General features: G+C 39.1%; 1 protein-coding gene across 6 annotated transcripts in view; it reads right to left on the bottom strand.

Annotated features, from left to right (window-relative positions):
* Nucleotides 1–585: 585 nt before the first annotated feature.
* mier2 (mesoderm induction early response 1, family member 2) overlaps nucleotides 586–24,360 on the bottom strand; it is a 36,416-nt gene continuing 12,641 nt past the window's right edge. The window contains exons 1-13 of one of the 6 annotated variants that reach the window (XM_017031373.2): nucleotides 13,021–13,223; nucleotides 11,212–11,386; nucleotides 9,773–9,886; nucleotides 8,075–8,177; nucleotides 7,352–7,431; nucleotides 6,602–6,671; nucleotides 6,334–6,485; nucleotides 5,357–5,438; nucleotides 4,407–4,501; nucleotides 4,197–4,327; nucleotides 3,696–3,829; nucleotides 2,929–3,021; nucleotides 1,617–1,755 (exon numbers count right to left, since the gene is read on the bottom strand). In XM_017031373.2, the coding sequence (XP_016886862.1) occupies nucleotides 2,966–3,021; nucleotides 3,696–3,829; nucleotides 4,197–4,327; nucleotides 4,407–4,501; nucleotides 5,357–5,438; nucleotides 6,334–6,485; nucleotides 6,602–6,671; nucleotides 7,352–7,431; nucleotides 8,075–8,177; nucleotides 9,773–9,886; nucleotides 11,212–11,232 (1,038 nt within the window). In that variant the 5' untranslated portion in view covers nucleotides 11,233–11,386; nucleotides 13,021–13,223 and the 3' untranslated portion in view covers nucleotides 1,617–1,755; nucleotides 2,929–2,965. The other 5 variants (XM_017031372.2, XM_025052874.1, XM_008336720.3 and 2 more) reach the window with 5 other exon arrangements.

The raw sequence follows: 24,360 nt of genomic DNA, 5'->3' as shown, positions 1-24,360 counted from the left end.
AGACACAAATATCTCCAGGTGTAATATTCTGCTTCCGTTGTATATGGGACACTAACATTTGTCACTACATACAGTACATTTTATATTTACTCCCTCAGTCCTAGAGACATTCTGTGGATGTCAATGATTTACCACCAGTCCAGAGTGATAAAAATAATTGCTGGATTTGGATTCAATGACTGAAATATTTACCTCACTGCACTTAGTTTATGTTAGAAAAATCCCAAGATGCACCACCAGAAACAGAAACATCACAAAGAGTAAATGTATTAAAATATAACAATCTTCTAGTTTCAATGTAGTCATAATCCACTAAGTGTTAAAACTGTTCAGTTGAATACAACATCAGTATACTCACAGGAATTGAAGAAAGAAAGATTTCTTCAACAGCTTTGAGAGCTTTTAGGTTTTATAACCATCTGGCGCCACCTAGAGGAAGTATAATCGACAAGACATTAGAAGTAATAGAAAAAGTTTTCAGACCAATTAATTGGATAATTATCCACAGTACCCTTGACAACATCTCGGGGCACATTAATGTGCCGCGGCACAGTGGTCAATCACTGATTTACTTGGATGACAATGGACATTTTACATGAATATTTTATTCTAAGACTAATCTGCAGTTTAAACATGTTTTCCATGCAATGAAATATTATAAATAAACAGGAAAAATGATGACAGAACATTGCACATTTACTGTATACAATTTCATACAATCCATAGAAAAGGAGAACAGGGAGTCTGGAAAAAATTAACAGTGAAAAAAAATAAAGAAAATCTAAAAAGGTCTACAAATTCTTGGTGTATCCTTGCAGGTCTCATTTTATTTTTTAAATAAAGTTCTGAAAAGCTCTTGATTCATCAAAAAACATTGACGTCTATCTCAAAGATTTAAAGCTGGAGTGAGCAAGGATCAATGACAGCTGAGAAAGGATAACATTGAATGTATACATCAGACATTTTAAAAAGTCACACCTGTGGGTATTGATAAATAAGAAGACAGTTGATCATATCGTCAGTCACAGCTACTGGTTTTCTGTTGCAGTCACTACAGACCTGTGTTTCCATGATAACAATCAACAGCATTGCACAGTTGCAGGTTGTGTTGTGTCATAAATAAACAACTCAAACGTTTGATGGACAGTCAAGAATTAACACTTTCATAATGGACAGAATGTTCAGGTCAACAGGTCATTGACTAGCCCGGGTGGTTCAGCTGTCTTCGGTCTTCAGTTTACGTCCAATCCTGGGCTTTTCAGGCTAGTTGTACATTTCCATACTAACCTCTAATATTGCATTACATTTCATTTTCCATTTCATCTCACTGTGAAGTGGATGGCTGCAGCCTGTTGCCAATGGTCTGTAAATGTGAAGGGAAGACTGTTGAGGAGGGAGGAGAGAAAGATGGCACGCTTAGTTCCACCTGTAGCCCGTGAGCGCCGCCACCTGCGCCAGCAGGGGGCGTGCAGTCCATGTCTTCGGGAACGAAAGGTCCACCTCGCATGTGTAACTGGTAAAAGCAGGAGCCTGGAAGAGAGTGGTCATCATGGCAGCACTGAGGACCCCTGCACACCAGCTGAGGGTGGAGGGCAGAGTGAGGAAACAAGAGCTGGTCTGGAGCTGAGGGGCAACAAGTCTCCAGACCAGGGTCCTGCAGGTCTTCTTTGGACTGCAGAGAGAATGGACCACTGAACAGCTGCTGAGGACGTAGGTCTTCATACAGCTCTGACAGCCCCATCACCAGCTCACCGTCTGGACAGGTGGAGAAAAGTTCAGAGTTGTGGAGGAAAACAGTGGACACCGTGGTATGAATTTTCACTGATCAACTTCATTTGCTCTGTTACTAATCAACTGATGCCTGCAAAACAATGCAAGGACGTTATAGCATGTGTGTGGACATGGTTTTAGACCAGTTATTTTACCTTTGCCTTTCTTCCAGTTCCTCTTTTCATTTTGTTCACAACATTAAAAATTAAACAGTTGGTAACCCGAGGACATGTCTCTCCTGCTGTAAATGTTTTACATTAGCTACAGATTTTCATCACTTTTTCCTGATACTGAAATGTCCAGGAGCATCACTAAAAAACAATCATGTATTTCACTGTATTTCAGCAGGCGTTTACTCTGTTTCAGAAACATTTATAGTATCAGGCATGGGCAAACTAAGGCCCGGGGGCCGGATGTGGCTCATTCAGCTTTTTGATCAGCCCACCAAACTTTTCGAAATGTAAAAGTAATAAGTAAGTAATTTATTTATATTATCATTATACTTCTGCCTATTCCCTGCAATACCCATGTTTCCCCAATAAATGCTGTAGAAAATTTTAAAAGCATCTTAGCATTTTATATGTCACTTATCTTATATCACACAAACACTCCATCTATCTGCCCCCCTCTTCAATTTTAGAACCAATTTTGGCCCGTGAGTCCAAATGTTTGCCCGTGCCTGCCTTAATCCATTACTGACTTTTGGGAAGTGCAATATATCAAATGATTTTACTGTCAATCTAAATATAGTGACTGGATGTTCAACAGAAATGAAAAGCATCTGTAAAACATATTTACCTTTCTTTTAACCTGTGTGTTTCATAAAGAGGAATATGGTATATAAAAATGCTTAATTCATTTACTTGGTACTTTAGGTCTGAAACATTATTTGTCTACCCATGCTGCACTTTTGGCATTATATAAAAGACATATTATTTCAGTTTTAAGAAAATGAGGATATGACTGTACATTCCAGTTGATTTGATACTCCTGTGGACTATAACAGTGCCTTATGTGCAAAACATGCGAGCCACAAATGCATTAAATGAGGAAAAATACATAGGACAGTGGGAAACTAAATGACCTGGATGGAAATTACCATACAGTTCAAAGTGTCAGCCATTATTCAGTTTCAAATCTCTAACTGTCTTTACCTACAGGCCCAGCCTGCTTTCTGTGGCATGTGTGGATGAGCTCATGGCTTTAAGAGAAAGCGAGGAGTTCTTCTGCGCCTCGGTCGGCCCTCTTCCTCTGGAGCCCCCATGACAACATAAACAACGTGTTCACACACAGTCACACACAGACACACACACACAGACAAACATGCAAACATGCATACACAGAAAAAAAGTAATGGGATCATGAGGAAAATGGAACATAACATTCAAGACAAAAATTAAGAAAATAAAATATATGATGCCAAATGAAAAAGCACAGCATGTCATCATCTGAATAAAAAGTCTGAGGAACCAAATCATAAAATCAATAAAACTGGGTTGAAACTTTGAAAACGACCGGAGTGGCAGGACAGAGACAGGGTCTGTACACAGCAGAGTGGGTGGGTTGAGACACTAGTGATGAAAAGGTTCATATAATAAATAATATATGATTCAATTCCAATAATTTATTTAATATATGAATTATTTTGTAAGAGTTATTACCCACCTATATAACATACTACCTCACTGAGGGGAGTACATATAAGCGGTGCAGTCAGGGAAAAACTTGAAACAACAAGGAAATATTATTTTTCCATATTAATTTCTGACATCCACAATAAAATAAATTTGTTTGGGCTCTTGTTTTGCAGAATTGGTTATTTTATGAATACTTTTCTTTGCTGCATATCAGAGATAGTCAAATAATGTTTCAAGCATTAACTTCCAGAAACTGTCCACTTCAGTACCAGCTGACCCCTGGTTTACCTGGTTTGTCCAAGTCCTGAGGTAATTTGGACTCCAGCTGCTCAGGTTTGCCCACAGAGCTGTGAGACAACACGTCTGTGGAATCCTTGCTTCCTTCCAACTCCCCAACCTCCACGTCCTGGTCTCCGTCCTCCCTGCAGTAAACAACCACACTGTCAACTGTCAGCAGGCAGGCAGATGTGTCAACAGCAGTCTGTCAACTTCTCACAGCCCACAGAGGACGTCACATGGTGTCACATGGTGTCACATGGTGTCACATGGTGTCACATGGCCCAAAAGAACCTACTAATTTAAGGCTCTGAATTCTGCCCGTCTTCTTCTTTTAAATTGTATAAATTGTCTCTGTTCTGCCTAAGTTACGTATTTAATAAAAGTCTCATCATTAAGTCATTTCAAGTGAACTGACATTAAAAATTAATCGTGTTTCCAGTCCAGATATTGCAGCTATTTATTTCTCAAACCAACGGACCAACGTTTTTTTATTGTCCCATTAACACTCACATGCTCCCTGATTGCAGGCTGTACTTCTTGCGGCTGAGCCTGGTGGTCTGTTGAGTGAAGTACTCGTGTCGCTCAGACTTCTTCCACATGTAGTAATATTCCACACATTCACCCACAGAGCGAGTTCGTACCTGCAGCAGAATAGTACGACGATGTAAACAAAAACTAAAAAAATTGAAATAAAAAAATGTAACCAGACTTGGTCCTCACCTTATTAGCCTGAATAAGGTGGAAGTTTTTCCCGTACACCCGATAGCCGTGCTCAAAGTTTCTACACTCATCCTCACTCCAGGAACATAACTCTTCTACAGTGGAGCAAAAAAGGCAGAGGTATTAGTGATAGTAAATACATGTGTTACTAATATGTTTTAATACAAAACCTATCAAATAGTTTCCCATCAGCAGGTAGGCATTGATCTGCCATATTATAGTCATTCTTAACATCTGTAAAATGTCAGTGAAAACATGCAAATTAAAAGTAAATATAAAGAATAAATAGTGCAGTTGATTTTCTGAGGAAAATGTTTAAATTTAAATTTCATGCAGACTCATTTGTGTACACATTTTATAATTATATAGAGTAAGAACAGTCGTGATTGTTAATTTAAAGAATGACCTGTATTTACATTAACTTTTAAAAAACTTACTACTCTCAGATAGTTCTCCCATACCTGTCTAGTGAGTCAAGTTCTTAAATTCATATTTTCAAACATAGTATTATGTTATATATATGTCCAAACAGGTGAAGGTCAGTTTAGCTTGCTTGCTAACAGCAAAACTGCAAACTATTTGTTTCTTTTCTTTTTCTAGATTAAAAAATTATGGTGTACTCATAACTGGTGTTAAAGTTGTTACAACTTTGTACAACGCACCTGGAGAATGGAAGAACAGGAAGGGCCCACTTTTAATATTGGTCATTCAGATTGCAGTACACATTTAGATACTATTTGCTTTTTTAGTCAATTATACATCCATACCAATACCAATCATTCTGTGAATCAATGTTAAAAAGAAAAGAACAATGTTAAAATATAAAATAAAAATCAAGTTAAAAAATAACTGGCTGAGGGATATTTATGCAGACTTAATGTATGGTTGCTTGAATGTTACAAATATGACAAATATGAGCAGTTGAGCTGCAGTGAGGGGCAAATACTTACCACTGAAAACCCTCACATTAAAGTGGAATCGTCTCAGTGCCTCCTCTGTATTAAAGTTGCATTTTATTAGCTCATACAGTGCCTGGAGAAAAAAAACAAAAACACTGAGTATTTCTCTTCTTTTTTCTTCTTGTTACACTACAGCCATATTTAATGTAACAGGAAAGAACGGCCAAATAACATCACACATCAGAAGTCAGAAGTTTGGACTGTCCTGACCCACTCCCTGCTCATGTGACATTAAAACATCCCAAAGGTTCTGCTGTCCAGGCTCTGTCTAGACCACATACAGTAAGTCCAACTCAAGGCCTGTGGGTCAAATCCAGCCCGCCAAATCATTTTATTTGGCCCAACAGAGTTTATCATGCATACGGATGTCTTAATGTTCTACAGTGTAGCCTTTATCACACTTGTCTTACACATCTGCCCAACACGCAGAGGATCCTGGGTTTGCAGCCTGTGTGGTTGTGAGGACTCATCAATTTAACACAAGCTCTCACATTTATACCGTTGGACATTTTTGTGTCCAGTCAACATGTTTTTGGACTGTAGAAGGAAACAGGAGTAGGAAAAAAAAACCCTCCTACACCAGGGAGAGCATGCAAATATCCAGTGACGTGAGGTCAGAGGAGGCCAGTGAAGCACAGTCACTGGAACAGTCACCATATAAAATGAAACTAAAGATGATGATATAGAATCATGTTGTCCACAAGAATCATGTGGACCTGGATTCACATTACAAGGCCTCTGCCTGTAAAACAGCTGACAATAAAGAAAGAATAATGAGACACTATTTCAGTATAACCAGACTAAAGTTTCTCTCTAGTCACATACATTTTCTTTCCAGCTCTTCTTAGTTTAATCAAAACACCCTCCACTGAAAACATTTCAGTGACACCTTCAGTGAGACCACGGCACCAGCAGCACACTTAACATAGTTGCCATGTCACGTGAGATGCAATGTCAAGTGACTGTACCTGTTCGTTGTCTCGGACAGTTACCCCCGACATCAGTGTATGTGCGGCTCCCTTCTCAACACGTGGTCGTTTTGTACTTAGTAAGAACTCCTCCACCTCCTGGACCGGCAGAACTCCAGGCTTCCACAGCAACTGGTCCTCAGTGCTGCAGCCTGGAGGAGCAAAGGAGCAGCAAAGAAATGGTTGAAATGTCATTAATGTAAACATTCATACAAGCCTTGGGCTACAAATAAAGTTGTATTTTTAGCCTCATTTGTGATATTTTTACCTTTCTCCTGGTAGGGAAATGGACTTAGAGGAGGGATTTTTGCCTGGTACATTGAACCAACCATGATCTCCTAAAAAAAAAAAAAATGATTGGGCTAATGAGACATTTTTACACGTTTTTGAAAAAGGTTTTGGTTATTTGACTAATCACTGGTGCCCAATAATAACAAATTATATTGTACGTAGGTCTTTGTCAACCTCAGACACTGGGTGGTTAAAGAAGGCTTCATTTCATTGGTCAGACAGAGGGACCCCGGTTTATTGAGAATCTCCAGGTGTACAGGTAATTTATTTAAATATTTGATTTTAAGAAATTAGGTATGTACTAACAAACTAACCATTGGAGATACATTATGTAAAAAGAAATCCTGTTTTTTTAAGGTTGTGGCCATAACAGACGGATACATGTGTAAAACAGAACTACTAGTAATTATAGTCACAGTGCTAATTGGCAGCACAAATAAACAACTACAAAACATGACAAAGATCATTTCCATTGAATGGGTTCTTCAGGCTGATCTACACAACCTGATAAACCCATATATACAAATCATTATTTTCTCTTGCTTCTTTGGTGAGAACAGGAATGTAGCTACCTTCAAATTCACACCAAACTCTACAATACACATCATGTTGAATCGACAGTGAGACAGTGCTGTGGTTATAGCTTCATTACATCTGTAACCAGTAGTCAACAAAGTGATGTGACAATTATGGTAATAATTGTCACATCATTTTCTCAGTAACATACCTTGTGCTCTTCATTAGAGGGAACTGAGGTACCATCAGAATCATCATCTGATGTGCTGACTAATGTGTCTTTATCACCATCTTGAAAAAACACAACAAAACAAAACATGTGTGAACTGCATATCAAGGTAAAAACAAATACTTCCCACTATACATTGTACTGCAGTATTTAGGGTCAAAATACAAGTCTGGTATGTTAAAACACCTAACACTGTTTCCTCTACTGTTAAAGAAAGATCATTTTAGTTCATGTCTCCTGAATAAACAGTAAAGGACAAAAATCTGTTTTTTGGGGTTAGTGTTTTGTAGATCTTGCACAAATGCTGTCATTCATTTCACTGAGAAATAATAATTGGATTTCTTCAACTATATCCCAGTAGACCAGTGTCATTGACATTATTCAATTTTTTTGACAACAGACAAATAAAGCAGTCAATGCTGTATTTAAGTCAAACTTTTTTATGAAACATCTGAAGTTAATAAAACACCAGCTCTGGCCAGGTTATTACAATACATCACAGAGTTATGAGGAACAGGCTGCGATCTCAGCACAACAGTGATTGCAAACAGAAACAATCATTCATGAACTGTTCTGTCTGGAGTGTATAACTTTTAAAAAACACAAACCTGTGAATGAGAGGCGAGAACAGTATTTACATTTGTTTTATTGCACAGACAATTCTGTTGACCAGTCATATGTAATCAGCAGCTCAGCGTCAGTTACCTTGGAGTTGTCGCAGCAGATCTGAGGTGTTTGAGGTGACAGAGGGGGGAAGGCCGTCAGCTGATTCGTCCTCCCCAGGATATAAATCCACAGTGATCTGATCCTGAACAGAATAATGGAATAATGGTTTATATTATTAAAACAACAAGTTATTTCTATATAATACATTTAAAACCAATATGCAGAGGTTTTTATTCTTCTGGCCTGGAAAAGCTGCTCAAATGTTGGAGAGCATGTTGCCATATGGTCTGTAACTGCTTTGATGAGAAAATGTAGAGTTCTTTAAAAAAGTTTTTCAGATTTATATTTATTTAAAAACCAAACCATAAGAAATAAATCATTTTGATTTGTTTTACAAATGGAGAAACTGATCCAGCCACATTACAGAAAAGGTTGGAACCAAGAAAACAATATTTAAAAAAACTTTTTTCTTCTTAAAATCTAAAGTTTTTATATTGAACATGGAACACTGATGTGGCCCTCCAATGAAATGACAGCAGCAAATCTCAGCTCATTCAAATTTGAGACTAAACACTGAAGCCTGTTATTATTAATGTGAACAATAATGAAGTCAGGATCAATCTCTGCCTCTAAAGACCAAGGGTTGTAAATGTTTGACCTTCAAACCTTCAGCCAATATTACATTAGAAACTTCCATGCAACCTTGTTGGACCTTGAACTGTAAGTTGCTTTGGATAAACGTATCTGCTAAATGTATTGTAATGTAATGTAATACATGATAAAAACAGCAGGTTTCTTCCTCACCTGGTAGATTTCACATTGTGTGTTTGCAGCTTTGCTAAAAATCATGATATATGACCAAGCTGTCACTCTCAGCTGCTCTATAACCATACTCTTATTGTCATTGAATTACAGCAAACAACTGATGATTAGGCTGGACTGGAGGTGGTTCATATGAGTGGACCAGGTGTGTGATTCACACGGTGAATAAACCTGCAACTAGGCTACCAATAAAACACCCAAACAATGGTCCGTCCTGTTGTAGCCATTCAGCCGACAACATTAATCAGCATCTGTGCTGGTCATATGCTGTGGACGTTGCACATATAGAGTGTGCAGACCGACAGATATCAGACAGAGATCCATCTACCGTCAGGTTATTATCTAACCAACATATTAATTAACACGGACAATTATTTCATCATGCATTTTTTTAATCTTTCATTATAATTTTTTGAAAAGTTTGTTGCTCACTGACACTAGCTGATGTAAAAGTACTACACTTTTGGATTTCATTAGCTTATACAGATAAAGGCATAGTGTCAGGCATGTAAGATGAACATATTACAATGTCATTTTATATTGTTTGATTACATTAATATTTAAGTTGAGATGTTCAAGAAATATTTCACCAGTTACTGTGTGAAGGGAGTACTGCTGTGGAAAAGCACCTTATAAGGTAAATAGTTTACAAACCAAATACTATTCCATATTTGTTCATATACTGTACAAAATAAATGTGTGCAATACACAACTTTTTCATTAATTTAACTTGAAACATTTTGTGATTCCCAAGATATTTATGCAATCAATTGCGATTAAAGTTTGTAACTGCGATTCATTAAAATACAAAGCTAAATTAACAGTACTCCTTCTGAACCAAGCAAACTAAACCAAAGAGCCCACAGAGTGTATTACAGAAGAATTAAGATAAAGGAGCTCCAGTTCTTTTCTCACCTTGTCCAGTGTCATGCCCGGCAGACTGGTAGCCTTTTTACAGTTGTCTTTATTTGGATCTGACATTGTATATCCATACAGAGCCAGCAGCTCCTCCAAAGGAAGATCACCGGCCTGCAAACCAGAAGAGAGAAGAGATGATTCATAAAAGCAGCAAAATTAGTTGTGCAATAGTTAATATTTTTAAGTTTTTCTTGTTAGTCATTGTTTTCCAAAGACTGGGTTGCAAGGGATTTTTTTTTCAGGTCGTCTCGCATCATGTTTCCCAGGAGTTTGTCTATTGACTTGGGTCTCAAAGGTTTGTGACTTTTAAAATATGGGTCCCCAGAAAAAAAGTTTGGGAAACACTGATCTATTTGACTTTGTTTTGTTGCATTGATGTGTCCCAGATTTCTGGAGAATCCATGTCAAAGTAAAACAGAACCAGAAACTGATTTTAGGTCAGAGAAGATGGAAACATTGTATCCAACAGTGATCAAGTAAAACCAAATATTTGCTCACTGCACCAATCCACTGAGGTTGAACAGGCAAAAATTACCACGATAGTTTGTGGCTAGTTATTTGAGCTAATGTCATCAATGGCAGTAGACCGTGTCAGTTACCAAACGGGGCATCATCAACCTACAGCAGTATTCTCACTTAAATATGGCTGTGACTTTGTGCCGTTATTATTATTATTATTAACTAGGAATGTCAAGTCACAGGACATACACCGAGGCAAAGCAAGAAGAGACACAAGTGTTAGATCGACTCACCAAGACATGGCCCATGCTAAGGTTTCAAAGCAGACAGGGATTTCAAAATGTACTGTTGATGCAACCTTTAAACAGTAACAAATTTGTTCCTGATGTAAAATTAAGGTTTTCTTTCTTCTTTTCATAGCACTGAAGGACATGATCTCAGAAAAACAGAAAGGAAATTAGTATTCATGGAGGAATCAGAACAATGATCTGAAACATTTAGCCAAAATCAGTAAGAAATATTGTCATTGTCATGAATAGTGAGGAGTCATGGAATGAGCCCACAGAACTCTGATCTTATCATCATCAAGAGGCAAAAGGGTTTGAAGAGTTCTGTGAAAATGCACCAATCAGTACAGAAACCACAGTCTGAAGAAATCTAACAGATTTACACCTCTACACATACATGGATTCATGCTGTCCAACCCAAAATACCCCATTTCATTGCAACCCCCACTGTTAAATATGTTTGTACCATTGAGAACATTGGAACATTTTCCTTAAACTTGTATGTACCGGGAACACAGTCAAAGGTTTTTTAATTCACCAAAACATCTGACTTTATTGAGGCCTGATCTTTCCACTAACATGATCCAAACAATGGCCGGACCTTGTCATAATGAACAACAACCACAAAAGAACAAAAAGTGACACACTGTGGCTTTGATGTATGTAGATGTGGCTGAACTTTGAACCTACTGTGTGGGCCTGTGCTGCCATCTTCCAGTGGTGGAGGAGAGATCAGTGTCAACTGATCAACTAAAGTGTGTTGATACTCCTGCCCGTATGGGTGAGGGTGTTCATAACTCTTCCTCATCCACGTGCCACGTAGGCCCAAGTTCTGCACTTATCTTTACTTCATCTTTACTTCCACCTGCAGACACAAACATGATGATACATTTGAGCATTTAAAACAAAACAAAATAAAAAACACAACGTGCACACACATGTGGCCTAAAGTCCAACACCATGAGATCAAACTGTGGCTGATCCTGCCTCATCCTGGTGGACATCAGCTGACTCTTAACCACTATCTTTAAAAAATAGAAATTGTTTAGGAAGTTAGTGAATGGTTCATGGCAGGTTAGAGACTGCGGCACTTTGAACATGAACTCCTCCACTTCATCAACTCTGTAATTGTGACTCCTTCACAATCACATAATTCTGTGAAAATTAATCAAATATACATTTTCTTTTCATCTAACAATCTACTTGTTTGTGCTCGATTACACACCAATACAGACAGCTATGTCTCTGATACACACTTAGATAATTACACACAACCAGATATCTGGATTAACCTCTGGAATTTCATCCAAGCTGGCAGGAGAACCAACACTAGCCTTTTATTGTTGTTAACAGACAAATTAGTATTAATTATCTAGTGTAAACTACAGTTAAATCCACATGCCTGCCACTCCAGGGAAGGTTAGTGTTTTAGAAACATTACCATCATATTCAGGTGAGCAAACACACCATCAGGTAAAATATTTATATCTTGAGCAGTAAAAGCAAAAACAATATCAATTCCCCTGGATTAAAGAAACCTAATCTTGAAACACTCAAAACACAAAAGCGATTCATTTTTGACTTCATAAAAGAATATGCAGTAATAAGATCAAATTATTTTACTTCATGCCAGCACAGATGAGTTAAAGTCGACTTCTAAACTCAAAATACACGTTATACCAATGAAAGGTCAATTGATTGAGGTCTGGTCAGTTTTACTAGTAACTTTTTTTACCATGGTTTTCTATTTCTCTGCCTAAAGATAAAGACATGTGTCTTCTTCACACATGAGAGTTAGGCCACAAAAAAGAAAAACAGAAACTTTTGAGCTGCACTTCTGATGATAGAAACAAACCCGGCCTGGGTCACAATAAAGTGCCGGCACCCGTGGCTCTTTAACCGACCACGTTACAGGGCTCTAAAGTAGTTAAAGGTCCGGTGAAAATGTAGATTTGTTGTGTTGCTTCTCCGGCTTCACTCTGTGCTCTGACCCAGGGGCGCTTTCCTGCGACTTGGTGCTGAACGTCTCTTCCTCTCTCCGGCTCAATACGAGCGGCAGAAGAAGGAAATAACTACTTCTCAATATTTCCGAAACACACGGCCGGAGTTTACCGCCGTCGAGTCGTCACATCTCCGCCAACTTTTTCACTCAATCCTGTCTGTCGGCGGAGGAGCGCACCTGAAATAGTTCAGCACCAGCGCCTTTGACGCCTATTGTTTTCTACGGCTTTACTATCAGGGCAGAGAGAATGGCTCTTTAAAGCCAAGAAGGCAGGGAGTGAGAGAGAGGCGATACGCTGACTGGAGAGGCTCTCTCTCCCCATGGCTTCCTCCGCTTCTCTCGTTTTAAACACCGCTCTAGCTTGTTTTTACGCGGCGCTCTCCGGCCGGTGTCACACTCGACAGCCGCTTGTGCTGGTACCGAGCCACACGGACCCTAGTAATGGTCCAGTTTCTGTTTCTGTCGCTTCATTCTATCCCTCGTTTTCGTTCACTTACCTCCGCCATTCCGTTTCTGCGCAAGCTGACTACTATTGCCCGGATGTTGTAGGTCTACTCTGTGCACAGCTTATTGCCACAACGAGGACTCAGACACGGCGAGTGCTACAGTTGGCTGCTCGCTTATATTCACTCTTTTCCCACAAATAAAGCTTATTATATTTTATTTTTTCCCCGCTGCAGTCATTTGAAGTCACGCCGTAGATAACACGTAATTTTAAACCGCTGTCAAACTTTAATTTTTCTAAATTTGTAGCAACATTTTAAAGCATAAATAAAGCTGAAGTAAAATTTGCCTTTTTGTTCATTTCTCTAATTGTGTCCCAATAAATGGCGGAAAATGACCGATATTTAAAAGAACATTTTAGATCAACGTGAGCCTACATTGGTTTGTGCATGTTTTTTTACCGTGTTTTTCTCAGGTACTGTGTGAGAAACAGTGAAACAGAACAGATAATACTGTTGTTGAAGAGCTACCTCTTAAAATTAAATAAAATAAAGTTCCATATGTTGCAGCAGCAGACAGTAGGACTCGTGCTGAGTGAGTTCATGTAAGTGAGGGAGGGGATAGCACCAGCATGGCCAATGCAGATAAAGACTGAGTATTGGCCAGACCTCTGTCCTCAGCCAATGAGTGTTTTCACTCCTCAGGAGATACGAGAGGCTGAGTAAAGGTATGTGTGATGACAACACGTGACAGTGTTCGACCACAGCCAAACAAAACACAGCACACAGAGAATCAAGATTCACTTCAATATGTTGATAAAAATCTATCTATCTATCTATCTATCTATCTATCTATCTATCTATCTATCTATCTATCTATCTATCTATCTATCTATCTATCTGTCTATCTATCTATCTATCTATCTATCTATCTATCTATCAATATCTATATTATATAGTAAGAAAAGCTGTCTCCGCTCAACAGGATTTGTTTTAATTGAAAAATAATTAATTCATTTAATAAACAATTCTATATTACACAAGATAACAGATGGTTCCCTTTTGTTTAACATGATGCTTTTGATTTAGACAGTTCTGTTGTGTGAACTCTGTTAATATTAGTCTCTGCTTTAAGGACACCTGTAAGCACCACTGTACCATCAATTTCCACAGTTACCACAGAGATAATATCAAAGTAAAGCTGGTGAGGACTGGAGAAGTTACAGAGGCCTGTCTTCCAACCATACATAGATACTGTACCGGCTGGTGTCTGCAGAAGTCTCAATGGAATCAACCTCTCACTTCAAGTCAGCCAAAATTCCCTGCCAGGGGGGCCACCGTCTGTAGACTGTTGGCACCGGACGTCGTTAATAAGGACATACAAAGGAAAAACACACCAATTAATAGCCCCAGATGACACCTATATAAAAATGTACATTAGCTGTTTGGAGTTTGGAGTTTTCATTTTGTTCTGTAAATTTCAATCTCTCAATTAAAAATGCAGAAGCTGATATTTTCTTAATATCTGTCGGGTTAGCGCAGTACTTCTCAGATAGTGGGGCGGGCCCCCCTTGGGGAGGCGTGGTGAGGTGCCAGGGGGGACGTGAGGGGCTTCCAATGCAATATGGCACCAATGGAATAAGAGCTGTAACCACTGTTGTAATGCTTGAATAATAACAAGCCTCCAGTCACTAGGTGGCAGAGATTGGTCTCCTACACCTGGATTTGCGGTGGTCAATTTTCACGTGTTTATATCAGGGGTCTCCAACCTTTTTGAAACTTAGAGCTACTTCAAGGGCACTTAACAATTTGAAGAGCTACCTGTCTGATACAGACTTCCTGAACAATGCCAAAATAATGAGTTATAATAAGACATGCGGTAGTAGACACTCTTCTTACCATCATCATTTCACCCATTTGAATATCATTGCAAATGTAACTGATTGAAAAAAAAACAAACAATAACAGTACAATTTTTGACCTGATCATCTGGGTGAAGGAAAATATGGGAAGCACACATTGTGGGCAGAACTGCAGCAACTCCAAAAACTTATAGTTTGTTGTTTTCTGAGGTTGAGTTGTTGACCTTTACTACTGCTGTGTGTAAACAAATACTCTTATTTTGTATTTCAAGGGCACTGAGTTCCCAACTGAAATACACGGATTACTTTTTCACACCGTTACCACAGGTCACTTGAACAGCTTGGTGTGATTCACACCTGCACTCGCTAGTTGGCTACGACTGTTTGTCAGGTAAAGTGTTGGTGGTAATGTTTTAGATTCTGTACCTTTTTGTTCTATCAAGACAATTATTTTAACTCACATCATGCTCCTGATAGCAAGACACTTTAAAATCCTTTAAAATAAATAATTTTCAATGCATAAATCTGTTGTGTAGATGCAATGATTACTTTGTTTACCATTCGATTATATAGGAGTGTGACATGGGGTGAGGTAAACCTTAGTCACTCCACACTGAGAACATGTGTGAGGTGTCATATGGGAGCACATGTTCTTGAACACCACACTTTGTCATGCAGAGCCAATCGCAGTAACAAAAAAACCAAACAAAACAAAACAAACAAATAAAAAAAAACTAAAAACAAAAAGCTCCACATCCTCATTTTACACCATGTGACCAAACATGACCTCAAACTGCACAGAATTCTGAAAACGTCATCTGGCCTTTACATTGTTTCTGTGAACCCGTTGTCAGAGAGACAGTTGTGTTTGTTTTGCTTTTCTTTAACCCAGTGTCTTTAGGGAGAAATTTATCATAATATCAAATAATACCGTTGGTCAAATCCTCAGAAATGTGTCCACAACTTCGGTGCGTTATGTTAGGCACTTAATAGAACATTCCACAAGAGGGCGTTACCGTTCTGCAAAAACGGTTAACACGGCATCAAACATTCCAAACATCCTTTTCGGCTGTCTGCAAACGGTGCAAAAGTAATAGAACTTTACCAGCTTTTGGAAAATGCCTGTCTTTAGTGCATTAAGTCAGTTTCTGTCTTTGCTGAAAATGTATGTCTTTTCTTCTTGCCCCTATTGTGAATCACAGCTTACATTCCTTCCAAGTTTTAAAGCAAATAAAGTACCAGTAAATATACAAATTGCAATTATGATTACAAAAAAAAAAAAAAAAAGCCTTCCACTTGCCCATTTAAAAAAGACCTGTTGCACGGTGAGTGGGGTCAGTCGTCTTGTCCATTTACTGACAATTCCAACTGGCATTTCTCTTTTTCTTTCCCTCTCCCTCTCCGCAAACAGGATGTTTGTATCTCAGTGGAACTGCCGACACAAAACTGATCGTCAGATAGCAGAGCTGTGGCGTGCCCTGTTGCCCCAGCGCTGAGACAGATTAACTGGACTCTAGGCTTTCATTTAGATTCACCACTATACCAACACCAAGTTAGAAAAAAATCCCAGGCCTCAGCTGTCTTTCAATGTTTAACGCCAAACAGCTTCCCCAAGTATGAAGCAGCCACGGCTGCTGATGGCTGTGGATTTCCTTTTAACATGATTTACAAATGACCACAAAGGTCTCAGAGTTTCCTGTCTACAGAATTTTCCCTTTAGCTGGTGAGGATTATTGCATAAAAAAGTGTTTTTTTGTTTCCCAATAACTGGAGTCGCAGTGATTCCTGAATTCAAAGGTGATATCATTTCACTCAGGAGACTTGGGTTTCCGTGTATTGTGCTGCTGTGCATGTGAACTCTCCACATTAACGGCAGCAGCTTGGCAGCACGGCCAGTTGTGGTTTGCGGCGCACAGGATCTGAATCATGAGTACAAGTTGTTTAATGGCAGAATGCTGTGGCTGGAATGTGAGGTTAAAATCCACGCACACACCAGGAAGAATCTGCACATGGAAACAAGGTACGGCCGATATTAGCACATTTCCCCCCTTTATTTTACGAACCTCATTATTTAGCTGATAAATGGTGGTGACAACAGCAGACTGTGGTTTCATTTTTAATTATGGGAATCGTCTGGGGTTGGAGAAAAAAAAAAGCAGCAGGGAATTGGTTAACTAAGACTCATCTGTCAACCTAGTGTTCTGGTTTTATTATTAGCTGGTTGGATTTTTTTTAAACCATAAAGAACATTTTCATGGAAACATTGGAGGGTATTTCCTGTGAGACACAACAGGCTTTAATAAAAACACAGTGGACAGATGTGTGTGGCTCTGCCCTCTGCTGTTTTAGTCTCTTTCAAATCCCTGCCCCCTTTATCACCCCCCTCTCTCCCCCTCCTCACTCTCTCCCTCCGTGACTCAACCACTCCTTTCCTTCCATTTACCATTTCTGGCATTTGTGGACTCCATAAGTAGCTCGTGCTCATTTGAGTAGAAAAACATTTAGTGTTTCGAGAGTTTCGCTTTCCGACCTGCAGATGTGCAAACACGGCAAATTGTAAACTGAAAGTTGACATTATAGATATAATTCCATTTTGACCCCGGAGAAGGATCAAAGGACGTCAAACATGGACCAGAAAGTGTTCAACTGCAGCCTCGCCAACACAACCGATGCTCTGTTGGTTGGACTTCCTTCGATGTTGCCTTTTTTTCATATCTGCACAAGAACCTGAGTGTGAATTAGCCCAGTAAGTGGTGTCATTAACTCACTGACACCCAGACACATAATCCTTTCACATGGAGGACTCTCTAGTGTGTGTATGTGTGTGTGTGTACGCACACATGTGCCATAGATACTGCACACAACCAGTCTACTGTTTGAATCCACCGTTGGAGCAGAATTCATAACCTGCCCACTCTCACCTCCAAGCAGTTGTAATATTTGAAGAGAGACTCGAGCTATTGGAAAAAAATACAACACTTCTTAACGGTCACTGGTTTTTAAATTTTTGTTTTTTTTGGGCTTTTTCCTAATGTAGGGGTCACAAATATATTAGTCTGTATGGTGAGGACTGAGCGTCAGGACAGTTGGTGGAATACAACCAGAAGCCACTTCATGGCCAGAGTCCAATAATTGTTCCACAGTTTCCTTATGTTTTCATGCTTGGAGTTCTATGGATTTAAAACATAATATAGTTTCAAGTTCATCATTCATTCATGATGCACAGGTGTGAACAAAACCTAAAAAAGTGTAGTACATTTTATTTCTTTCACATTTTTATATATTTGTAATTGAAAGAAAAGTTAACAATACTGTCAAATATCCAGGTTTGGAAAACATTGAAATAAAAGTGTTAACACTAAAATCTGTAATTTACCAATGTATAAGAAAAAGAGTAATTTTATTAACTAAATGAACTCAACTATTTTGTTAAAAAATCACTTTACAAATGATACCTGCAACAAAGGCTGGAGCAGAGCAGTCAAGCACATGTTCACTCTTTGTCTACGTACAGAGAACGAGGTCAGGCTTTGTCCTAAAGAAATGTCAAAGACTTTGACACAGACACAGACTTTGACTACAGTTCTCTGTACATTCTTCTGTTTTTAACAGTTGTTTTGTTTTGTCAGTTCTTTTGCAGGAAAAATCTGGGGTCTGTTCAAACAAAAAGTATAAAAAGAAAAGAAAAAGAAGCTAAAGCATATATGTATGTTGCATGACTATCCATGAATTATTTCATGCTTTATTCATTATTAACACAATTATTTAGCTTTGTTTTCTACCTGGAACATACCATAGATCTGTGATTCTAACAGGCACTTTGTTTCCAAATTCCAACATTTAAAGCTACAAACTGATCCAGACATTAAGTAGATATCTTCACATACACCACATACTTTATGACATCTTTAGTCACACTTCCCCCTGAACTGCGGCCCCATATTTCTGGTAAATTAAGATTCCTGTAAATTATGTAACTCTTCTGCCTTTGTCTTTCTTGCATGTTGAGCGTGTACTAATGTGTGGGAGCTGGTGTTTGTAGTTTTTTGTGCCCACATCAATGAAACTTTGAACAAAAGGTTTTGTTGGTTTTCTTCTAAAACCTCTAAGGCTATAATTGTAGGGAAGTTTTCCGAAGGAAAAAAGTGAATGAATGAGTGAGTGAATGCCTTGATGGTGACGGTCATGCAGTACCGACGGTCCACTGACGGGTAACGTTTTTATCGTTTTGGTCAGACTCCAGTGAAAACAGTCCCTCATCTTGAGAGCAGCGAAGAAAACATGAAGTTCTTTAACTCCTGAACCCTGCAGTGAAAATAAAAGTTCCAGTACCTTTTCATCTTAATGAAACTCCGTGATAAAATAAAGAACCACAGAACTGGACAATGTCACGGTGATGCTGTGGCACGAGCCAAAATTCACAAGATAAGATGTTTATTTTCATCATTTCTGTTGTTTCAGAGGAAGATAACGTCCAGAAGATGGAGCACGCTAAAGGAACAGGTGTGAGTCACAACGGTCAGTGGGAGACGAGTGATCATTTCACTGTTAGTGGTTGAATTGTTGTGGTGCAGACTTTAAGGTAAAACAGGCCCTGAGGGAGACTGAGACAAGGTGAGACAGAGAGAGGGCGAGAGACAAAGAGAAAGAGAAAGAGAGAGAGAGAGAGGCCGTATACTGTAGGTGCACTCACAGTTTCAGAGCACATGTGCAGTTGTTAATTTGTGGTGGACCGACTCAGCCAATGTCTGGGAAAAGATGATCTCAGCGGCAGAGAGTTCATTAATGTTTATATGAAGGTCATATAAACGTTACACAGCTCTGCTGTTGAATCCCTTGTTTGGAGCCACTTTTGTTCAGTGTCACACCACATTAACCAGGTGTTAGGACCGTCCAAGTGTTCACTCCAGACCTCCCACTACACTGTACTCACCCACTGCACACAAACCCACTCCCGTTGGAGCCTGAACGGCACCAGAGCCGTCACAGCACACTTACCAGGCTGGAGCAGAGTGAATACATTGGCCTGGTAGTGTGTCATACAGACCAATGAGCCTGACTGTGATTATAAACACCGGTCGGCAGAGGTGCAGTTTACCACGGAATATGAGAGTCAAAATTTAAACACACATGTCCTCCAGGTGCTGAGAGCCTCCCTACAACATCAATGAGAGAAAAGATGGAATTTTTAAAAATTTGTTTCAACAATGACTGTGTATTTACAGGAGAGGCCAGAGCAAAACGTTTGAATCGATACTGCACATGTGCAGGCAGAATTTAAAATTTTTTTGTTTGCTCAACAGTTCACCAGTTACCCCTCCCAGAGCTGCTTCCTAATGCAGAACTCTAATCCACTTCAACAGAAGTTTCACCACAACAAACAAATGGTGTAAGAATACACCCATATGAAGATGACGCTCTTATTTACACGTCAGCTTCCTATTCACTGCGGACAACTGTAGCAAACAACTCTATTAGGTTTCACTTTACTTTAAAAGCCCAGTTGAAAATAGTTTATGGTCTGTTCAATACTTGATGGATTTCACAAAGACTTCACAAAGAGTGTCAAGTATATGGAGCGATTATTTGACCCCCTGACCCCCAATTCACACTTTAACAGAACAGATATGCAGCCACTCTGAGGATGAAGAAGCGGAAGATCTGAAGAACTGAAGAAGATCTTTGGGAAGTTAGAAGTGAAATGTCTAAAAAGAACCCAGGCAGTCGAGTTCAGAACCTACACAGACACCAAGAAACTTTTTTAAAACAGTATTTAATGGTTTTCCAGTGAGTTACCAGCTCACAATCCATCCTCCTTGGGATGTGGTTGAGCTGGAGATCTGCGTTAAGGAAATTCAGCCAACAAATCTGCATTCATGTTAATACGGACCACAATCACTGAGTTTCGTTTCCAACATTTTTGTAACTCTGCACTGCAAAGAATTAAGGCATTTCTGTGGTCAGCCAGCGAATTCGCAAAATTAAAAATTTGAGCAGGCAGTCAGAGCTTTCTGGGACAAAAGGACAGATCAGTGGTTTGGCTAGGACTGACACAGGGCAGGGCCACGCTGGACTGGACAGGACAGACTGGCATCTGGACCAGATTAGGAGTAGGGAGTAAGGCAGCAAGAGCAACTAAGACTAAGACTAAGAAGCTCAAAGTTGGTGATCAGCACATTAAAAACAATATGGTTAATACTTAGAAAAGATTAAGAATAAAGAATGAAAAATAAAAAATAAAAAATGTACTGATCCAACAAAAAAAAAAAATTCTTGTTCTACAAACTTGGTCCAGAATCCTGAAATGAGAGATATTTCACTACAACTTTGAACCTTAACTTTTGTACTTCCTGAAAACATATGGTCTTTTCCACAGCAGACTGAATGTACTTCATGCTTATTTTTTTTTTTTGTTTCTGTTTTCTGTCACTAATGTCATGGAGTACATTCCTGTTGGGAACATCAAAACATCTCTCTGACCTTTGTAGGCCTCACATCACCTCCTTTGCTCTAGTGGCGACATGGAAACTAAAATATGGGAGAAACAGAAGAACTCTGCACTAACCTTCACTACTAAACCGACTATCAGTCTTTGTGCTAGATTAAAGGGATATCATGACTGGTTTTGTGACAGAATTCCTGCCTAGTCATGTGAAGTCAAAATCCCGATTTTTATTTTCAATTAAATGTAGTAAAATGTAGTGTAAAGACATATTTTTTAATTAACTATAATTATGAATGATGATGACTTTAACTACACAGTTTAGCTGTGGATCTGGTGTGTGCAATATTTACTTATTTATAGGACCTATACATTTTTTGATTATATATTTTTGACTATTGACATATTCAATACCCTGTACGGATCAGGTACAGATCTGACCACAAGTTTTCCTCTTAATAAACACCTTTGCGCGTATTCAGACCTGTTACTGTCAGTAAGGGAGAAACTCAAATCGTGGGTAGAAATGATGAGCAACTCATTTTTTAATTTCTCAGACTTGTGGAGCAGCATCAAGTCGGGAATCAAACCGTCAAACTTTGGAATATTTGACCAAAACTGCTAAAAAGATTAGCAGCAGATCAGGAAGACAATGTCAAATATGTGACTTCCTGTCTTCATACAGGAAAGACATGTTTGCGTTATACTTGTGTGGGCTATTTATGTTCCATTCAAAACGTTCGCGTTATATTTGTGTGGGCTATTTATGTTCCATTCAATTCAAGTAAAATCAAACTAAATATTATCTAACCAAATGTCACTCTTTACATGGTATAAAATACTGCAAAGTTACGTGACTTTGGCCCACAGCCAGTCACAGCGGCCCAGTCTAATGAGATGTGAAGTGTGTGTGTTTAGTCTTTGTTTCCTGAGCAGCTCTGGAGCCAGAGAGCTTTAGGAAGATCCTGACTGATATTCTTCTTGTTTTTGTTCTTTCTGGTTGAGCTGTCACCACGGCAGTTTTTACCAACTCTGCAGATTCTTATCAAATCTGTACGTCCGTATGTCACTCACACCGCAGCGTGATACTCTCTCAGCTGCTCTTGGCTGACAGTGACTGACTCAGATTCATACGGTAATTAAAATTACACCACTCATTTTATACAACGTCAAGTCACATGCTGGGAAAACACCTCTGGACCTTGACTGTACACGAGTGTGCATCACTCTAAAAGCTCTCATTGTGTTTGTACGGGGACCTCAGAGTGAGGTCATCTCATCCCACAACGGTTTTCATGAACTCATGAAATGAGCACACATTGTGCAGAGCCCTGTCATTAGCCTGACAAATGATTTCACATTGGTGTTGACACTGCTAGTCTGGGACATTTTGAACATTTGCTAGTTTGTTTGAAAATGTTTGTTATGAAACAATGACACATTTATAGTAAAAAAATATATACACAAAAATATATACAAAAACACAACAGATTCATCCTCCAAGTTTTCTGACTTTAATTTCCTTAGAGTTTCGTTTTTCCTAGGACCTGCATTTTAAAGGTCACAAACCTTCGCGACCCAATTCAATAGACATTATTCGTGAAATTTTGGTAAACATGATGTGGGACGACCCAAAAAAAAAAATCTTGCGACCCACCTGAGGGTCGCGACCCGGTCTTTGGGAAACAATGCTTTAGAGAATGCTGTCATCGCACGGAAGTGAGTGTGCAACATTCTCTCACTAGTCAGGAAACTCTGTGCTTCCAGGTCCGCATTCTTTTTTTTATTGTTTTTAGTGTTGGAGAACGGAAGATATAAAATCATCTTTATAATCTTTAGTACTTGCACTAAAGTGGAAACCACATCTCCTTTAAACTAGAGCTGTGGATCTAAGACAAGAGCTCGTAGTAGCAGAAAGACCAAACAGTTGTTAGATGCCTGTTGTAGCACAGCACCAGGAAGGATGACTTTGAGGATTAAAAGCTAAATTTCTGCTGATGGCATTTAAAATGGAGTCTGGACTTTTTCCTAAAGTGGGTTCAGCCTTTCTCAGGCTTCTGCTTTAACTCCTCAGGGACGCAGTGGGTGGGGGTGGGGCTCCGTACCAAGATGAGTGTTGGGGATAAATGGTGTATGATAGGGGCTCAGTTAAGAATGTGTGGAACACATCACATTAGACCATTAGTTTCATCCCAAAGGACACGAACCCCTGACCTTTTCTCCTACACCAACAATCAGACAATGTGGGTAACGACACACAAACATCCCATTGTTGACATCAACATTTCTGCGTGGAGAGAATTATTAGTTTTATGCCCCAAGCACCGTGACCTTGATTTGAGTGTGGAAAATAAAGTGCCATTGTTGTGGCGTGAAAAAACAACAACGATAAGAGACTATTTAAATTGTCGGGGCAAAGACAAGCATCAAACCCACGGTCGTAGGTTTTTTTTTTTTTTTTTTTGCACATACTCAAACTTTTCTCACACTCACACGCAAACACACACACAGTCACACATGGGAAACTTTCCCAACCATTCCCAGACATCAGCAACGTAGTTCTGAGAAAATTGGGCATGATTGTTTACATGACTGAGATCCAAGTTATTTTTAAAGCTATTTTGGTGAAGCAATGGCCCGGAGTCATGTCAAGTGTTTTAAGGTCCCTATCGTAAAGAAAATAAATAACGGCACAAAGAGGTTGACTTTAAGGTTACGTGGTGTTAATGTGATAGGATGCAGACCAGACATCTTCTAGAAGAGGAAGCTGGGAATAATTTAATGTCAAGCTAAAGGTCAGAATTCCATGATGTAGTAATGACAAGTGGCTAGCTCAACAACTTAGCAACAACATATCGTAATCCAAGTTATTTCAGCCTCCTTTTCTTTGATTTTTGAAAAGTCTCAGATGGTTCCCAAACTCTGGCCCACGTCTGGCCCACAGATACGGCCCACTTCAAATTTAATTTTATTTCAATCATTTCTTTAGTCATTAATTGTACTCATCTGAAGTATAGTATTTTTTTATATACTGACCATTGATAACTGATGCGGCCCCACAGTACAGTGACACTGGCAGCTGGGGCACTC

This window comes from Cynoglossus semilaevis, chromosome 2 (genome assembly GCF_000523025.1).
Source record: "Cynoglossus semilaevis isolate Cse_v1.0 chromosome 2, Cse_v1.0, whole genome shotgun sequence".
NCBI lineage: Eukaryota > Metazoa > Chordata > Actinopteri > Pleuronectiformes > Cynoglossidae > Cynoglossus > Cynoglossus semilaevis.
The sequence above is the reverse complement of the archived record's forward strand: the minus strand, read 5'-3'. Positions and strand labels throughout refer to the sequence as shown.